The sequence below is a fragment of the Ictidomys tridecemlineatus genome, chromosome 10 (genome assembly GCF_052094955.1).
Source record: "Ictidomys tridecemlineatus isolate mIctTri1 chromosome 10, mIctTri1.hap1, whole genome shotgun sequence".
In the NCBI taxonomy this organism is placed as follows: Eukaryota; Metazoa; Chordata; class Mammalia; order Rodentia; family Sciuridae; genus Ictidomys; species Ictidomys tridecemlineatus.
Window position 1 is genome coordinate 124022839 of NC_135486.1, and position 14452 is coordinate 124037290.

General features: G+C 44.0%; 1 protein-coding gene across 7 annotated transcripts; it reads right to left on the bottom strand.

Annotated features, from left to right (window-relative positions):
- Nucleotides 1-17: 17 nt before the first annotated feature.
- Phkg2 (phosphorylase kinase catalytic subunit gamma 2) lies at nucleotides 18-11172 on the bottom strand. Of its 7 annotated transcripts, XM_005323862.5 has the most exons (10): nucleotides 10461-11172; nucleotides 10004-10116; nucleotides 5100-5275; nucleotides 4781-4835; nucleotides 3371-3436; nucleotides 3122-3285; nucleotides 1120-1210; nucleotides 880-1033; nucleotides 682-807; nucleotides 18-584 (listed from the first exon to the last, which is right to left on the bottom strand). In XM_005323862.5, the coding sequence occupies exons 2-10, from the start codon at nucleotides 10096-10098 to the stop codon at nucleotides 291-293; spliced, it is 1221 nt and encodes a 406-aa protein (XP_005323919.1). In that variant the 5' UTR covers nucleotides 10099-10116; nucleotides 10461-11172; the 3' UTR covers nucleotides 18-290. The 7 variants fall into 7 exon arrangements, with proteins under 7 accessions (XP_005323919.1, XP_040133450.1, XP_077880168.1 ...); XM_040277516.2 differs by lacking the exons at nucleotides 4781-4835; nucleotides 5100-5275 and having other exon boundaries at nucleotides 10461-11171; XM_078024042.1 differs by lacking the exons at nucleotides 3122-3285; nucleotides 4781-4835 and having other exon boundaries at nucleotides 10461-11171.
- Between the last annotated feature and the right edge of the window lie 3280 nt (nucleotides 11173-14452).

The following is a 14452-nucleotide window of genomic DNA, read 5'->3' on the forward strand; positions in this document are numbered from 1 at the left end:
ACATGGGGCACATGATCTTCCTAGCATGGAGCAGATTTTATTTCAGATGCAGCACAAGCAGTACTGACAAGGCCAGGCATGGCATTCAGAATGGCTCCCCTTCCACCCGAGCTTTGATTTTAAGCCCTAAGCCAATGAGAGTAGGTACACAGGGCTGGTCTCTACAACAGTGGCATGATCAGTGGTGCACTTTGCTAGGCAGGGGAGCCTGAGGTCAGAGCCCAGAGGGGCTGGAATGATAAAAGTCTCCTTGAAAATCCTGCTTTCTGAGGCTGCCCAGGGCTAAGGTCCTAGCCCTGCACCAGTGCCGTCTCATCCTCAGTGATAGCAGTGGTGTTTCCCTCCTCTTCAGTGCCCATGAGGGGAAAAGGCCCAGGGGGCCGGTGCTGGAAGAGAGCTGCCCGGTTCTGCTGCTCGCCCTTCTTTACCCAGTGCCCGTAGAGCCGGAAGGCACAGTTGTCAATGAGGCGTCGCACTGGCCGCAGTGCATAGGGATCCCTCAACAACGCACTCTTGGTCAATGGCCGTACTCGGTGTGAGCTTAAGGCCACTCGTCCAGCAGCCAGCACTGTCCACACTGCCACCTGGGGAATGAGGGCAGTGTGAATTCTAGTGGAGCATCCCTCACAGGAAAGGTCACAGGTCAGGCACAGGTGCAGACCCTGATAGTCTCAGGCTTACCCGGAACCGCTGGCGGGGTGTAAGATTCCAGGATTGGCTGCCTTCACAGCGCTCAAAGAAGGGGTGCTGCAAGGCCTGCTCAGCTGTCAGGCGCTCCTCAGGATTCACCTTTAGCAGTCTTGAGATCTAGAGGAAACCCCAGAACATGAAGGGCAAATCTTAAGGCTTCCCCATTGTCCTCTCATAGCCCCAGCTCACCAGATCTTTGACGGTGTTTGAACGGTCATCCCACTCAGGTGAACTAAATCGATATTGGCCCTCCATGATCATGCGTAACATCAGGATCTGGCGCCGATGCCAGAATGGTGGCGAGCCAGCCAGGAGTGTGAACAAGATCACCCCACAGGCCCAGCTGAGAAAGAGACCAGAATCAGGTAGGTCTAGGTAAAAGGCAATGTGAAGGACAGTACACAGGGGAAGGGAAGACGAGACACTCACAGGTCAACCTCCTTGCCATAGCCAGGATGGGTTTCATCCATGGAACATTTAAGGATCTCTGGTGCCAGATACCCTGGAGTCCCACACAACTCTGTGAAGAGACAGCAGATTGAAGGGATGCCACTAGCTCCCTCCAAGGCCCTTAATACCAGATCTCTGCTGGAGCTAGCAGTGTTCCCATTCTGTTCCTGCCTGCTTCCTACTAAACCTCAGAACTAGACACTGCCTAAATAGCCCACCAAGACTCCTGGTAACCTTGCTAAGAAAACCTGATTTGGGAACTGACTTCAAGGTCCTACCCACCCATATCATTTTCCTCCTTCAACATTCTAGCCAAGTCAACCTACCTACTCGTCAAACAACATGTTACCACATTTTGACATAGTTTATATATATGGAAAACTAAAATTTTTTCTGTATCCTTTCTGCCCCCAAATTATAATTTTACTTCTGGCTAGTAGAACTACCATTCAACCCAAGAAGAGCAAGCAGAAGAAATATGGGATTTCTTTTTTTGCGTGTGGTTCTAAGGATTCAACCCAAGGGCACTCTACCACTGAGCTACATCTTTAGTCCCACCCTGCTTTTTGGCAATACCAAGGAAACATTTTTATTTTTTGAGACAGTATTTTGCCAAGTTACTGAGCTGTCCTCAAAATTATGATTCCCCTGCCTCAGCCTTCTGAATTGCTGATGCATGTAATCTCAGGCATGTGTCACTACAGCCAGCAAAATATGGATTTTTTTATTTTATACTGGGGATCAGACCCAGGGGCACTTAACCTCTGAGCCACTTCCCCAACTGGGATTATAGGTGTGTGCCACCGTGCCTGGAAAAATATGGAATTTCTTACTAAGTTCATCTATTTCAGAATAATAGAGTAAGACAAGTAAGACAAGTATCATGAAAGGAGTATATATAAGAAAAATGGAGTACACTGGGTACATGATGTAGCTCAGTGGTAGAGCATTTTCCTGGCATGTGTGAGGCCATGGGTTCAACCCCGAGTACTACTTAAAAAGGAAAAAACAAACACAAAAAAACCAACAGGGGTACCTTATCTGACCTGACCTGGAAGCTTACAGTGAAATTATAATTACTCAAGCCAAGGGAGAGGGCATAATGTGAAGGGGCAAAAATCATTCCAGAAAGAGGAAAAGTGTATTTGGAAATCCAGAGGAAAATAAAGCACAGCATCTGCAAGAAGTGTAAGTCCACAGATTAAGAGAATGAGAACTGCCCAAATTTAAATCCTGGCCAAATGACTTTGGGCAAATCATTTTGTCTCTTCCAAGGGTTCTTGGAAGATTTAGAGAAATAAGTCATGTTGAAGGCTTGGTGTGTACCTGCCTCATGGCAAGTGTCCAGGATATGTTATCTATTAATAATAATCCAGTGCAAAGCCATTGAAGGAGACATAGTAGCATATTAAAGGGTCTGAGGATTCTTGCAGATGAACTTTGCTTGAAGTTTCCATTTGCACTAGGACTATTTCTTATTCTTACTTCTATATTAATATGTCACAACAAATATATCAAGATTGAGTAAGCCTAAGTCCCAGGGCCCTAGATGAGAAGTTGATGTAGTTGATGTGGCCAGGACATATCAGGCTTCTCACAGTACACTGTGGTGCTATTTTTTGTAGAACCTAAATATGCTGCTTAGCCCTACTAGTCTCTACTCCCTCATTCCTTTTGGGACAAGGATTCACCCCAGAAATCCCTACTCTGGATCCCTCGGGATAAATTAAGTGTTTCTTCCTCCTGACTTTCTTGGTGTGCCAGCTGTGTGCCCATCTACTCATTTGTCTGCCTCCATTCTCCCAGGTCAAGAAGCCCACTCTGAATTACACAGCATTTGCATCCTAGAGGATGCTTGGCAGATGCTTACTGACTTCCATTTCCTTGGTACCTGGGACTGACTACTCAGATTCAGCCAATCAACCAACCTCAGGCCTGGGTCTCCTTCCCTCCCAAGCCACTTAGGGCAAGGTCCCCTCACCTCGAAGCTTCTCGCCAGGTTCCAAGTGGCAGGAGAACCCAAAATCTGAAAGTCGGATCTGCATATTGTCATCTAGGAGAATATTCTCGGGTTTCAGGTCTCGGTGCACAATGTTGTTGGCATGGAGAAAGCTCACTGCTTCCAGCAGAGACCTCATGATGGACCTGAGGGAGGTGCAGTCTCCTCCTCTGCTTCTCCCTGCCCTGCCCACTCCCTGTTTACCCCAGGGGCTGCAGGCTGTGCCATTACCTGGTTTCCTTTTCTGAGAGGGCCACCTTCTCTGTGAGATAGTCAAACAGCTCTCCCTTCCGCATCCTAAGGAACAGGAGGGGCATAGGAGACAGATGCACCCCACAGTAGGAGGCTGAGAAAATGAACAGAGCTCCCATAAAATACTATGGAAGAGGGCGGGGTTATAGCTCAGTGGTAGAGTGCTTGCCTAGCATATGTGAGGCACTGGGTTCAATTCTCAGCACCACATATAAATAAATAAAAAAAGGTCCATCAACAACTAAAAAAATAAATAAATACTACGAAGAAAGCCTACAGTAATAAGATTCCTCTGCTGACAAGTCAAAGTGCTAGAGAGAGATCATTCTGAGATTGACCCAGATCCCAGAGGCAGTTTGGCCCAGTGAGCTGGCTGAAATATCTGCACTATGCCAAAATGGAGCAAACTGCATCATTTTAGCAAGAATAGGTAACTTCTTGTAAAGTATTAGAGAATAATTAAAACTGAAAAAGTCCTCTTAGCCAGGCTCAATGGTGCATGCCTGTAACCCCAGTGGCTCAGGAGGCTGAGACAGGAGGATCATGAGTTTAAAGCCAGCCTCAGCAACTTAGCAAGGCCCTAAGCAACTTAACCAAGACCTTGTCTCTTTAAATAAAATACAAAAAGGTCTGGGAATGTGGTCAGTGGTTAGGCTGCCCTGCGTTCATGGAAGAAAGGGAGAGAGGAAGAAAGAAAGAAAAGGTCCTCTCTTAAAAATGAATCTATTTAGAACATGGACCAAAATTTCAGCTAAGAGTGTCATGAAGACTGACTAGGACTTTATTTTGCAATTTTGAATTTTTTATCATGTCTTTAAAATTGAAGTTGTAACTCCAATTCTGCGTCTATCCTCAAAACAATGTCATTGTCCTATAAAGTTGTAGAGTGGTATAATGACTGCTCTACTTCCTTTCAGATTTCTGCAGAGTCCATACTGTAAACATATTGAAGTGGATTCAAGCAGGCCAAAAAGAGAACAAATGAGCAGAGACTGAGCAAAGCACTGGGTTAAGCAACAAGTGAGTGGTTAAGTGAGGATCTGTTTTAAAAATGGTTCATTCACTGTTGGAACACTCTCCTCTTAAATAGCTTTTCTCTGACCGATCAATTTATAACCTTATTTCCCTTTATAAAGGGTAACTGGGAGGGACCCCTTGGGTCACAAGAATTCTGTTTTTGGTCACTATCATCCTTAAAGAACTTGCCTTAATCATGGCACACAGGGAGAGGACCAGAGCCATGGGCCAGCCGCAGCTTGTGGTAACAGAGCCCTAGCTGGAGTAGAGGAAGATGTAAGCAGGGTAGTCTCCAGCCCACTAAGCTGAAAGAATGGGGACACACATGGCGGTGGGAATGAGGCTTCTCAGATGGGGCAGGGAGATACTCACAGGTCAAACACCAGGAACATGAAGCTAGAAGACTCGTAGGAATCGATGAGAGTGACTGGGAAAAGAGGCAGAAAAGCAGAGAAACAGAGATGGAAAGAAGCAGATACACATTATAGGATCTTTTCCACCCTGAGGTGGCAGTGGGCTATTACTGGGAAGGAAGGAGAACCAAAGGAGGGAGAAGGGACCCAAAGGCTGGCCACTCTCTGAGGTAGAATAGAGCCAGGAAGAAAGGAGGACAGGCCTGGAGGCAATGTTGGGGAAATGGGCTGTGTGGGCAGGGGTTGTTAGCTAACAGAAACAGGGAATGCAGCCTCACTGATGTGGGGGTGGCCGGCGACCTGGCGAAGGATATGCGTCTCTCGCCGAGTGGCTTCCCGCACCTCCTCTAGCTGCTCAGGACTCAATCGCTCAGCTGTAACCTCCATGATCTTCACAGCAAACTCATCACCAGTGGCTCGATGAACACAACGGCGGACCACAGAGCTCACTCCTCTGCCAGACAACAGTGCAAGTTAAGGCCTTCTGTCTTCTCATTTTCACCCAGAATGGACTGATGATGCTAATGGAGAATGCTAATAATCCTCCTATCACTTAGGCCAGATTCTGAAGATCCATCTGGACAATGGGGCAACCACCAAAGGAAATCACACTGGCTTACAGTAGCCTCAGCAACCTGGGTTTCCAGCAAGGTGCAACACAAAACTCACAGGAAACTAGGCAGGGGACCCTGGTTGAATCCAGGCTCTTACCCACCAAGGGTAAGCCTAGGCAAGTCCTTTCCACATCTGAGCCCCAGAACGTGTCCCTTATAGGAAATGGGAAGAAATAAGTGAAGTCTCCTTCTATATTTCACTCAAACACCTCTCATTTCCCAATCCAAATCCCAAAGATCCCCTATAACACCTCAAGGGTAGGAGGTACCAAATAAATATGGAATCATAGCCTGGAAGACCAAAGCTGAAAATTAGATCTTAGTTCAGACCCCAAATTTGCCACCAACTAACCTCCAAGTCACTCACTGACATAAGGCTCTGGGCTTTAACTTTTATAACTCTGAAATGTGGCCAACAGTATCCTGAAGGGATAGTGAAAGGAATTAATGAAGTAGAGAGGGCTTTCCTAAGAAAAAATCCTAGACAAGGATTTCTTGTTAACCCCTATTCCCACCTTCAATCTCAGGTAATCATTAATCTATCTCTACAGAATTACCTTTTTAAAAAATTCATATAAATAAGACCATATGGCAGTGATCTTTAGTATCTGCAAGTGATCTCCTTCATTTAACACTTTTTTGAGGTTCATTCACATTGTAGTATATATTAGTGTTTTGTTCATTTGTTCATTGGTTTATATTTTTAAAAAATAAAAATTAATAAACCTCCCCCAGCCTTATCCTCTCATGTAGCAAGAGTATATATCCTAAGGAACAAGAACTCTTTGGCTGCCATAAAACCCATCATTTCCTCCTGTCTTACTCTTGGCCACTTTGAATTTAATTTCCTAAGCAACCACTAAGGGCATCTGAGTCTGAGGCCCATGATCTAATTATTAATTTTTTGTTGTTGTTGTGGTACTGGAGTTTAAACCCAAAGCCTTATCCATGCTAGGTAAGAACTTTACTACTGAGCTAATTATCCCTAGCCCTCAGTCTAATTATTACTCACCTTTTTTTTTTGGTACTGGGGATTGAACTCAGGGGTACTTAACCACTAAGCCACATTCCCAGCCCTATTCTGTATTTTATTTAGAGACAGGGACTCGGTGAGTTGCTTAGTGCCTCGCAGTTGCTGAGCTAGCTTTGAATTCACGATTCTCCTGAATCACGATTCAGCCTCCCAAACTGCTGGGATTACAGGAGTGTGACATTGTCCCTGGCTTACCTTTTTTATTTATAGTAATAGAAATTAAACCCAGGGCCTCAAGCATGCTAAGAAAGTGCTCTACCACTGAGCTACACCTCTAGCCCCTATTTATTACTTACCATATAATCAACCTCTTTAGAAAATGTGAAAGCCAGAGACCTCTACCACCTACATAAATTTTTACAATTTCAAGGGGTTCGAGGACCCCAAAAGCCATGGAACTAAGAATCCCTGCTTTAAGGCCTAAATTAAATGCTACCTCATGGATTCTGTGTTTATTTTCCAACAAGGGACTACTCCCTCCTCTGGCATCCCATAGCCTTCTACCTATAAAAGCATTCACTCTTCAGTAATTAAGCCTTCTTACTGTGCATCATGACTATCTAAGCAGAACACACACGTCTTTGAACTCCAAATCCAAATTCTTTCTGCTGACACTATCCAGAGCCTTGTTCTCTGTCATTCCTTAAATGCCAGACTTGGGTGGCTTGTAGCTCAGAAGTACAGCACTTACTTAATAGTCAGAAGACCCCAAGTTTGATAAATAAATAAATATCAGGCTTGCCAACATGGCCCTATTCTCAGCCTAGGTACATTCTCCCTTAGTGATTCTCTGTATCTCCACAACTTTAAACCTCCTTACCCAGATATCTCCATTAAGTGTCAGGCCAATATCTCTTTTTAAACATCTCTCCTGTGGAAACTGGAGCTATTTCATAGACATCATGACCACTGAACACTTCATTTTCCCCTGGAACTAGCTCTTCTCTCTCTCTCCCTGATCTCAGTTAATGGTGTTACCATTCAATCAGACACCCAAACTGGAACTGGTGCTATGCTTGGCTTCTCCTTCTCCATCTAAATCTACAATTAACTACTCTAGTCCATACTCCACAGCTCTAGTTCTAGTAATCCACCCTTATTTTTCTCACCTGGAAAACTACATCAGCCCCCTCACCCATCTCCCTGCTACCAGTCTCAGCCCACACAATCCATCTTTTACATTGCTTCTAGAATTAGACTTCTAAAACATAGACCACACTGTTTAAAGCATACCCAGATTAATTTTTCCACCAGATTCTAAGTATTCCCTTATTCCTGAGCTGGACCCTAAAAATAACGGTTTCCCCTCCTTTTTGTGACACCTATATCTTTGAATCTTATGGTTAATTATATAATGCACTCAAAATTCTTCTTTCATGCTGTCTCCCTATTACTTACCACACACACACACAAAAAATCAAACCCAATTCTTTCACTGGTCATTCAAGGGCTTCACTAAAAAGTTCCTTTTTGGGGGGCGGGGTGGGGGTGGGGCCATGGTTGTCGCTCAGTGGTAGCGCGCTTGCCTAGCATGTGTGAGGCACTGGGTTTGATCCCCAGCACCACATACAAATAACAAATAAAATAAAGGTATTGTGTCCATATACAACTAAAAAGATTTTTTTTTGAAAAGTTCTTTTTCAGCTTCACCGCTGGCTGTAATCCTATTTAATCTTTGTTTCTGTGACTTATGACTTGTCATCAATTTCCAGAATGTGTCAAAGCTTCTATCCTTTATCCATGAAGAAACTAGGACTCAGGAAAATAATTTAGTGAGAATGTTCAACTAATTAATTATGCAGGACAAGAGGGAAATGGAGAAAAGAGAGGGGTGAAAAACAAGGGATGATACTACCATAATCTTGGGAGAAGACACAAGGGCCCTCCTCTCTGATCTGACTACTACAAAACTGGTCTTTCTGCTCCCCTTGGCAGGAAGTTATTTTGGTTCTTACCTATGGGCTCTTCTTCATCTTGGTGCATCCTACCTTACCTAGCCCACAAATGCTGTAGCACCTCAAGAGTTGGAGCTGAGCTCTATTCCCAATACTTTCTCATCCAGTTCTAGGGGTCTAACATCTACTCTGTGTAAATCACTCCCACTACCTTGTCTCAAACCTTGACTTTTCTCCAGAATTCCTGATTCTAACTTCCTTATTCATATACCATATGATAGCTTAATGATATCTAGCCAAATTAATGCCTGCTTTCCTGGCCTCAGGAGCACTTGATACAGTAGAGTCTGCCAATCTTCTAGAGGGATATTCTTATGATTTTGATATCATTGTTTTTCTAGTTCAGATGGCATCTCCTCAGTCACCCTTCCTGGCTCTTCCTTCTCTAACTAAGCCCTAAATGGTGACATGCTTTAGGGCCTGAGCCTAGGTTCCTTTCCCTTCTCTCTTTCCTGTCCCCTTCACCACTATCTAATTGCTGATGCCTTCAAAAATTACAGCTCCCATTCAACTCTCTTTTTGATTTCTGAATACATATACCCACTTGACAGTGCCTTGGCACTTACTGTCCCCTCTGCTGGGAATATAGCCTGCCTCAGCTCATGACCCACTCATTTTTAGCCTTCAGATCTCAGTTCAAAACTCACTTCCTTGGGGCAGGGGATGTAGCTCAGTGGTAGAGCACTTGCTACCACACACATCACCCTGGATTTGATCCTCAGCATCATAAACAAACAGACCTCCTCACTTCCTCAGAGGTCTCCCAGGCTTCCCAATCTGCAGTGGCATCATTAATTATTCACATATTATTGTCCTATTTATTCTCTCCCTAGCACTTAACCTTTTTTTTTTTTTTTAAGATTTTTTTAGTTGTAGATGGACACAATATCGTATATTTATTTTTATGTGGTGCAGAGGATTGAAGCCAGTGCCTCACAGGTGAAAGGCAGGCGCTCTACCACTGAGCTACAGCCCCAGCTCCTAATCTTTATTTTTTTTACATTTATTATCTGTCTCTACTGTTAAGCTGTAAACTCCAAAAGGCAGAAATCTTATGGATTTCTGTCACCCCTCACTGAGTATCCCCAGTGCCTAATATACTTAGTATATTTAGGAAACCTTTGATGAATATCTGCCACTGCCTATACAGGTAAGCTCTTCCTTCTATGCTGGACACCTATGCATACTTCAAGACCCAGCCCAAAGATCACTCCTTCCGGGAAGCTGTGGTTTTTCTGGTTTTCCCTACAGCACTTCATGCAGTCGTCCACCTATCTAATCAGATATCTTTTGAAGGTTCACGTTTTTTTTTCACTTGTAGAACCTCCACGTCATAGACATCTTTTCTACCCTCCGTGTGTTTAGCTTTATGTCTGTCACACAGTACATGCTTCAACTGATTGTTTAATATATGAATGAATTAGTGAGAAAATGGGGGTTAACCTAGAATATGAATCTAATCATCAAATGTTCTCCAACGACCACTGACCTCTCCCATCTACCCAGTCCTCAGATGAAAACATACATACTGGCTAGGGCCCGACCTCTCTGGGCCTTCATTTTCCCTGTTGCGGCCTCACCTGCCAATGACGTCCTTAGGGTCGTACTTCTGGTAAAACTCCTTGGCCGCAGCCCAGTCGGGCAGTTCATCCTCCGGCCCCACGTCCAGAGTCATTCTGAGGGAGGTGGGGGCCTGTGCAGAGGAAACGGAGGGCAGTGAGGGAAGGGAGGCCCACAGGCTCTGAGACGACGCACATCGCGGCTCGCGGAGGCGCAGCCCCTGCGGCTGGGGCGCCAGGGTCCTGGGGGATGGGGGCGGGGGTAGGGTAAGGATCGGGACTGGGGAAAATGTACAGAAGGACCTAGGGGGCGGGAGGGGTGGCAGGGCAGGGAGGGGGACGGGGGACGGGGGACGGGGGAGGGGAAGGGAAAAGGTGGTCAGGAAAAAGGGAAAGCGGCACAAGGGCTGGCGGCTGTTGCCGCGCAGGCGCACTTGGCGGACGCTAGGAGGGGGCGCAGGGTCTCGCGCAGACTCACCCGCTGGGGAGGGCAGTCAGGTGTGGGTCCACGCGAGGCCGCTCTGCGAAAGGGTTCGCTTTTAGTCCCTGGTTTTGTTCCTGGCGTAGCCGGCGACGACCTAGGGCTCCGCCCCTATCCTGCAGCCAATGATTAGCGCCTTCCAAAGACTGAGATTCAGAAACTCTTCTGATTGGAAACTGGTAGTCTAATAGGAAGCCGAGAGTCCCGGGACTGGAGCCGGCGTTGGAGCTCGAAGTTAACCAAGACGGCGACCATAGGGCCGCGTTTTTAGAGACAGCCAATCAGCGCACGGCGTTTGCTGCAGAGGGTGGAGCTTGTTGTCAAGCCGTATTGAAGGCCTGGAATGGAACCCGGAAGCTTCTAGGCGGCTGAGCTGTAAGGCTTGGCTGCATAAGGTTGCTGGGCTTAGGTAGGGCTCTCTCATTCTTTTCCCAGCATCCCTGTCTGAATTCGGGTCATATTTTTATCTTAGCAGCCTAGTTTAAAGCACCTACTCTGTGGGGCGGGCTCCAGCCTTTGAAACGCTTGAACACAGGCAGTTTGGATACTTGCTCAGCCATTGATGTGGACTTAAGCAGCCATAAGAGATCTCCTTGTCCTGTGGCTGCTGACTCCTCTTGAGTATCTCCCAAGCCTTAATGTTTACCACCTGGGATTGTACACGTTCCCAATCTTCCACCGCCTTCCAAAAGCTGTGGGGGCGGGGATTTATCAAGCTCTGCTCTGCGCCCATCAGGTTGTGGCGATTTCTGCCAGGAGTGATGAATTCAAAGTCAGTTTAACCTGGCATTCACTTATGCAACAAATATGTGTCAAATGTCTGAGGCCTAGGTTCCACACTAGCAGCAATGAAAAAAGTCAACCACCCTTGTGGAGGTTATGTCCTAGCAAAAGAATAACAGAATGAATGAATCTCATTAATAATGTAGATTGGGAGCCAAAGTTTGTTCTTTGGGAATATGGAATCGGTAATGGGAAAAGGAGAGGAAAAAATGAATGAAACTGGAGCAATGAAGCTAGGGTATCATGATAGCACTCGCCTATCATGTGCAAGGCACTGGGTTCAATCCTTTATCACATAAAAATAATTGAGGAATTGTGTCAAATTACAACTAAAAAATGTTAAAAGAGGAATGATTAAAAATAGGTTTAAAATAAGTAAAATTTGGGCTGGGGATGTGGCTCAAGCGGTAGCGCGCTCGCCTGACGTGCGTGCGGCCCGGGTTCGATCCTCAGCACCACATACAAACAAAGATTTTGTGTCCGTCGAGAATTAAAAAAAATAATATTATTTAAAAAAAAATAAGTAAAATTTAATGTTTCTAGTTCTGGTCTCTGAAAAGACCATAGGCAGTAACCCAGAAGAATGAGCACACCAGGTGTCTAGATACTGATTTCTAAATAACAGTCCCATGGGAGAAATGCTCACTACCCAGGTGGCAGCAGTGAAAGTATAATCATCTGAAACAATTTCTGCAGGTAGCTAAAGAATAATGTGGACTTGCTGGGTGTGGTGAGCTCCTAGCAGCTCAGGAGGTTGAGGCAGAAGGATTGCAAGTTCAAAGCCAGCCTCAACACTTTATTGAGGACCTAAGGAATTCAGTGAGACCCTGTCTCAAAATAAAAAATAAGAAGGGCAGAGGATGTGGCTCAATGGTTAAGCATCCTTGGGTTCAATCTCTAGTGCCAAAAAAAGAAAGAAAGATGTGGTCTTATCAAAAGGAACAAGGACCATGTTTAAGAGGTTTCCACTGGTCAAAACCAGGGAAAATACTCTGGAAGCTGAAACAGGATTTCCAAGTTAAGAGGCCAACCTTATCAACTCTATGAGGCTGTTTCAGAATAAAAAGAGATGAGGCTGGGGGTATAGCTCGGTTGGTAGAGTGCTTGCTTGGCATGCACAAGGCCTTGGGTTCAATCCCCAATACCACACATACACTCCTCCTCCTCCTCCTCCTCCTCATCATCATCATAAAAAATAAAAAGGGCTGGGGATGTAGCTTAGGGGTAGACTGTGTGCCTAATATGTGAGAGAACTTGGGCTCAATCTCCAGGACTGTGCAAAAAAAAAAAAAAAAAAAAACCCACACAAAACAAACACAATCTGTTAATAAATAAATGTACATGCTAGACAAGCACTCTACCAATAAGCTATATTTGAAGCCCCAGATTTTGTTTATAGTCAAATACCAAGTAACTTAGAAAGAACAATATAAAGTTAGAACAGCAACATTTTGCAAGTTTCATAACATGATTTGGGCAAAATTAATAGGCATTAAAATCATGGTGAAAATTCACTGCAGAAAGGATATTTACATAGGAACAAGTTTGTTGTTTTTTTTTAACAAAGAAACAAAAGATGCAAAATCTAACACTAACCAAGTTGTTAATGCTAACACCAATAACAAGACAAACCAACAGGATAGGTCTTCTGATGTGATGGGGCCTTGCTTCAAAAACATCATGAAAGACAAAAATAAGGATGAAGAGCTATCCAAGACTGAAGGAAACTAAAAGCGACAACAGTGAATGTTTTCAACTGGATCCTAAAACAGGAAATGCATTGCTATTCAGGACGTTGCTGAGAAAAATTGGCAAGTTTTAGCATGGACTACATATTTTCTATTGTAATTAGAACTGTATACAAGTTAGCGTCTCTGATTTTTATAATTGTACTGTAGTTATATAACAATGCAGTTGTTTTTAGGAGATCATAAAAAGTCTTCAAATTACCCTCAGATGGCACACAGCTATAATCCCAGCAATTTGGGAGGCTGAGGCAGGAGGATTGTAAGTTAGAAGCCAGACTTGGCAACTGGGGGACTGGAGGTATAGCTTTAGTAGAAACGTCCCTGTATTTAATTCCCATTACCAAAAACCAACAAAAACTACCCTCAAATTGTTCATCAATAAAGCAAATGTGAAATATTAAAAATTATTAGCCTAGGTAAAGGATATACATGAGTTTATTGTTTTTGTCTTTTATTGTTTTAAAAAACAGCAAGACATCATTTAATTACATTGGGAGAATGGAATAGACTCTTTTAATAAACTGAAGCTGATTAATCAAACATTAGTTCAAAAAAGATTTCCATAAATATCTTCCTAAAATTTATTACTCTGGACTATAAGGTGCAGCTCAATGGTAGAGCACTTGCCTACCATGCACAAGGCCCTGGATTCAGTCCCTAGCACCACAGAAAAAGAAACAAAAATATAATGTGTTATTCTTCTTTCTCAATTTAGAAATCAATGAAGTGAGTTCAATAAAATTTAAAGCAGCACCTCATACTAATTAAATCAGCTCCGGCAAGGCATTAAATACGTTTTAAGACTTCACAGGTGGTTCCATTGTGAAGTCAAGGGTGAGAATCACTGCCACCCATTATTGTCTTTGTGTTCGGTGTGTGTGTGGGTGGGTGTACCAGGAATTGAATCCAAGGACCCTAAACCACTGAGCTACATCCCCAACCTTTTTTATTTTTTGAGACCAGGCCTCAATTGCTGAGGCTGGCTTTGAACTTACAATCCTCCTGCCTCATCCTCCCAGGTGCTGGGATTACAGTGTGCATTAGCACACCCAACTCACTGTTATAAACTAATTTCTGGGGCCACCAAGAATTCTCTTCACTTTTCCTTCTCAGAGCACTTCCTTCCTCTGTAATCCTCTCTTCAGTGTGCACATTTCTAATTCCTTTAGGTGCTCTTCTGGTCTCTGAATTATGGTGAGGTAATCCCAAAATTCCATTCTCAAGGCACGAATACTCCAAGAAGCATGTACAAAAACATCCATAGCAGCATGATTTATAACATCCCCAAACTGGAAACATTCCAAAAGTCCCATAGAAAATGAACTGATTATGATAGTCGTTACAAGGAATACTATACAACAACAAAAAAACTCTATACTGAATATTGATGAATCTCATAATGTTGAGGTTAAGACAAAATATATATATATGATTCCATCTATATTAAGTTCAAACATG

Excerpts from the sequence above, each read along its gene's own strand:
- Phkg2 (XM_005323862.5), bottom strand. The coding sequence starts at position 10,098 with ATGACTCTGGACGTGGGGCCGGAGGATGAACTGCCCGACTGGGCTGCG. Across the intron at positions 3,437-4,780 it reads ATGTTCCTGGTGTTTGACCT|GATGCGGAAGGGAGAGCTGT; the intron begins GTGAGTATCTCC and ends CCTGTTCCTTAG. Across the intron at positions 585-681 it reads CACCCCGCCAGCGGTTCCGG|GTGGCAGTGTGGACAGTGCT; the intron begins GTAAGCCTGAGA and ends CTCATTCCCCAG.